Source organism: Penaeus japonicus, unplaced genomic scaffold (genome assembly GCF_977035675.1).
Source record: "Penaeus japonicus unplaced genomic scaffold, GWHDUDI00000001_assembly GWHDUDI00000032, whole genome shotgun sequence".
Classification (NCBI taxonomy): Eukaryota; Metazoa; Arthropoda; class Malacostraca; order Decapoda; family Penaeidae; genus Penaeus; species Penaeus japonicus.
Genome location: NW_028234434.1, coordinates 28,240,976 through 28,245,975, shown reverse-complemented (window position 1 = coordinate 28,245,975; position 5,000 = coordinate 28,240,976). Strand labels below are relative to the sequence as shown.

General features: G+C 40.9%; 1 protein-coding gene across 6 annotated transcripts in view; it reads right to left on the bottom strand.

Moving 5' to 3' along the window:
* Window positions 1-5,000, bottom strand: part of LOC122262542 (uncharacterized) — a 32,902-nt gene that overhangs the window by 14,130 nt on the left and 13,772 nt on the right. For all 6 annotated transcript variants that reach the window (XM_086556570.1, XM_086556572.1, XM_086556569.1 and 3 more), the window contains one exon: window positions 914-1,058. In XM_086556570.1, coding sequence (XP_086412696.1) covers window positions 914-1,058 — 145 coding nt within the window. The remainder of the gene's footprint in view (window positions 1-913; window positions 1,059-5,000) is intronic.

Genomic DNA, 5,000 nt, shown 5'->3' with positions numbered 1-5,000 from the left:
TACGATTGGCAGTATAGAAAGGAGAGAACAATTAAACATCATGTCACAAGATGGAATAGGGCTAAAGCTGAGCAGTGAATTCAAATACTTAGGATTAGTAATGGAAGAAGAAGGAATTGTGGGCAAAAGCAAAAGGAAATGACTGGTGTAGTTCTAGACAGGAAAAAAATATTCAAGCCAAAAATTAAGGTGTACAAGACAGTCATAAGACCAGAAATGACAATGCTAAGGTGGATAGAAGGGCTATCACTGAGAGTAAGAATAGAAAGGAAAGGGATTAGAATGAGTGAAAAAGGGCCCAACTGAGATTCTGTGGGCATACATTAACCCATTCATGCCAGGGGCATTCCAGCCTTGCATGTTGTAATGCCGGGGCTCTCAAACGCATAGGCCTAAATCAATTAAATAAGCGACGCCGTATGGTGTCACCCAGCGAACGGGCCTTGAATGCGCGGTACCCGTGGTGTACCACCCGTTCAGAGAGGGTTAAGGAGAAAAAGAACAAGAAAAAGAAAAAGAAAAGCAATGGAGAAGGAGTATCAGGAAACAGCGGATAAGGTGGAGGGATATTGTGAGATAAGATATGGAGGTCCTAGATTTAGCGGATGAGGAAGCAATGAATAGAAGAGTGTGGAGAGAGAGGACTCGAGTAGCTGAATATACAACAGTGTGGGAATAAGTGTGAGAGAACAGATGCAATTTACAACTAGGATTTTCTGAATTTTTCCCTTGTTTTCTTCTTTACTGGATCTATTATACCCCAATTCCAATTAACTTGCTTCTTCTGCCAGAGAGAATATATATACAATGTGTGTGTTTATCTAACAAACATAAATCCAAAAATATCACCTTTCAACTTCAGAATTCCAGAACCATCACTTACTGAACCCAAGTCTTCAAGACCCCAACCTACCTCCATCCACACCAGAAGCTCTTGGTTGCCATGACCAAAGAGCCTCTAAAGAGCCTCTGTATCCATGGGAGAACAATTAGTGGGATGGCACTCAGGGCTGACTGCAGTTTGTCCGTGATGTCATCGTAGGTTGTGTCCATATCACCTAAGGATGAAAAAAAATCATATTATAAAGATCGTCAAGCAAGAAGCAACTTAAAGTAGGGAAGCAAAGGCAAGGCTAAAGGTACAGTCACACATAGAGAGAGAAAGAGGAAGAAGGAAAGTAAATTCATAGCCTTAGCAGATAGTGATTATGATTATGATTATGATTATGATTATGATTATGATAATGATACTGACTACTGTGATTATAGACTAAGTTTAGTTGAAAACTGCTATCAAAGAAGACCCTGCAATACCATGTATACTCTGAATGTCCCTTTGCTATTCCTTGTTTAGCCAAGCGTGGGGACTTTGGGGAGACATGATTTAGAGTAAATTATTCACTTTGGCACATCCCTGCAAATGCCTCCTGAATATTTGAGCTCTCACCTCTCTTTCTGTTGCTGCTGCCAAAACTCTTGCTTTGCCATATAAACCGGTATTACATTTCAGCCACACCCTCAGTAATGTTGTTTTACAAATTTTCATCTGACAAGATTTCAGACAAGGAGTACTTGCCTAGGGTTCATGGTCATCTGTACAGTAGAACTGACCTCAACTCCAGCAGTGGCAATGTCAACATGCTGAATTACATATCCCAGCATGACACAAGCCTAGACTCAGTTGAGCCATTGCTTACCACTGAAGTTCAAGCATGCGAATTAAATCCACCATGACAACCAGGGTTCATGTGGTGCAAATGGGTAAATGTACCAAGGTGCTTTGGGTTCTCCAACCTGCCTAAACTGAACATTCTTAACTTAGATGCTGAATTCATACCTTTGGTCATCTTCTCCTACTTCCTCACCACAGAAATCATGGATGTGCTTATACGACAAATAAACCAATAAGTTCCCTTTCATTCACTGTCTCTCACTGTCACATATCTGCACACTTTAATTTTCTAAAGATATTTTACATTGTGATTTACTTTCCTTTTTAAGTGTTACCACCAGAGACCTGCAGCAAATTCCTCACACACGAGGAAGTTGGCTGATACTTCAGCTCCGGAACTTATTTTGGGATTCAGCTCCTAATAGACATTTAGCCTAAGCAGCACGATTCTTCCTACTAATGACTGCCTGTGGAATTAAAGCCTAGTTACCATAATTCTCCTTTGGCAGTTTGTGTAGGTCTATATTCTTATCCAGAGGATAACAGTTGATGAGAGTCTGTATAGGTTTTAACCCCTTCACTCCGGGCAGTAGAAAACGCTCCTCGCGCCGTATCCGAGCTGCCGGCGCGCGCCAAATTTTAAACGTCGCTACTGAATATGACAAGTTTTAAGCCAAAACCTCTTCAAGTTTATAGCCAAAACCTCAACATAATCATCATGTGTTATATATCAATATATGCATAGTTAACCTCTTCCCCCATATGCATGTGACAAGTTATTTACATGGTTTGGGAGGAAGATGGAAAGAGTGACCTTGGTGGGAGGCCTCACTCAGATGACCAAAGAAAACGATTGAAATAGTATGGTAAACTAATCATAATAACTTTTATAATTTTATATAATGTTCCATAAATAAATAATAGAAATGCGATTGCTAGCAGGGGCCTATCATATGCCTCCCCTGGTATAAGGTAGCGAAATCCCAACTCTTCTTAATAAAATTATTTAACTCCATTGCGTACGCGGTTGAGATCATGACATACATGACGTAGGAGTCATTTGGCCTGACGATCGGGCGTCATGAACACTGTACCACGACGTTCGGCTACATTATTCCAATACTGGATTCGCATGGATCACCCAAAAATTTGTGACGTATATTTATTTTGCTATGAAAAAGGAATGAGGTCGACATGACTCGGCTACTCGCAGTCCTAATTTACAAGAATTACCGTACATATCGATGCAAGCTTACCGTCCAAACTACCTAGATAGATAGGCACCACTTTTTCTAGCACCAGCAGGTGAGAGAGCAGCATTGAATGGCACCCATCCCACGGTCTCTAGCAAGCACTGTCTCTATAGAGCTGATGGCACACAACTAAGTTGATGAACCCTTGCTCTAAGTACCGCCCGATGATAAGATTGAGCTGCAGGTAGATAACGAGAAGAGGAAGGTGACTCAATCCATAACCCAGTGTCTAAAATGTGCTCCTGTGCCCAATATGGAACTGCCTTTCAACTGTGGCACTCACAGTCATAAGTCACAGGTTTGATTCCATCTTCGCCTAACCTCTTGGCTTGTAGATCAGCTTTATTGTAGGTGGTTATATGTTCGTATTCGTTCCATGACACACAAAAATACGAAAAAGTAAAGTTGCTCTTTCAGTCCTCCCATAAACAGAAATACTTCTTATCACATTGCTGAGTATAAAAAAAAATATGAGCTAATATGGTATAATATACTACAATTTTAGTCAACTGCAGAGCACATGCAATAGAGCCTGTTCATATGATGCACATATAAGTCTCTAAACTCAGTCAAAACACAACAAAAAAATAAAACACAAAAACGTGCTCTTAAGTTTTACAATGAATGACTGAAAGAGACTGGGATGCTTCAAATTTCATATTGCTTCACAAGCGGTCCTCTTATTCTAAAATAAAACCTATCCTGGAGGCCTGGGCAAGCCAAAATTTAATCTCAGTCTGCAATGGGTTTCAATAATGAAAGTCAAAAGTAATATATCGTATCATATCCGACCTCTATTCTGAAAGATCTCGTACAGTATCCGGAAGAAAGAAAACTCAATTCCACCAGAACTCAGCCATGCCGCAGTATGCGCGTCCTCGGATTTGACGCGAGCGCTGCAAGGATGCAGTATACGCGTCCTCGTGTTGAAGGGTTAAAGGCACTTTGCAGCCAGAGACCACATCCTAAATAATAGCTGTGTATCATCTGCAATCTGACACTGAACTAGTGTGGCTGCTTTGTGATGTGCCACTCGCAGTAGTAAGCACAGGTTTTTTTCCATGTCCCCATATTTTAACCCATTGCAGATGTGGCACCTTATGACTTGACTGGCAGTCAGGATGTGCGGTCTACAATGCCTTAAAATTAGACTGATGGAGAAAGTGTTTTCTCCACCCTCTGGGTAGCATGGACTAGCCCAAATGATATTTTCCATAAATCCATCATATAATGCAGGTTTAGGCTGACTTTGGAACCCTGTAGATCTGGAGCTAGTGCCGCTACAGCCATAATACTTAATGCCTGTGTGCGCACTTTAGCTGTGAGCAGATCCTGATGTTGTGTCTGTATGCATTGACACTTTAAGCCTATTTGGTACCATCATGTATGTCATGACACCCACACTCAAATGGTTAATAGGCTGATGTGGACCTATATTACAATATTAGCCTACCACAAGAATAATAAACAGTCAGATTGCACATAAAAGTCTCGTAAGACAATAAAAAAAAATTAAAAAATGACAAACACAAATATGTTCTAGTATCATAAAGGCTGAATGAAAGAGCATGAAAAGTCACAATACACCAGGTGAAGGTCCCTCACCCTGAAATAAAACTCATCTTGGGTGTCACACAAGTGGTAAGAGTCCCTGTCCTAGGGACCAGTTGATCAAATCTATCCCTTTCTGCAAAATCTCTATCCCCCTCCGCAATGGGTTAAAGTGGGGTAGTGGAGCTCCACAGGGTCACTTCCCACTATGGAGCTCACTATAAAGTGTCATTCAAGGTAGTAAGGTGGCAGACATACAAATGGTGTGGACCATCCATCAAAGATGACGTCTGATTATTACCGCTTCCATACTTATATACAACACTGACAATTTACTCCTATAGAGCAGTAGTAAAGTCATTCCCTATCCGACTTTTGAGGTGAAAATAGTGGTGTCTCTTCCTGCACTTTCCTAGGTTGTAATTATTCCCCTATCAAAATGAGAGTGGTCTCAATTCAATCAGGATGCCAGTAGTCAGAACTGTTAGTTCCACTTCCTTCAATATGTGCCTATATGTAATAAG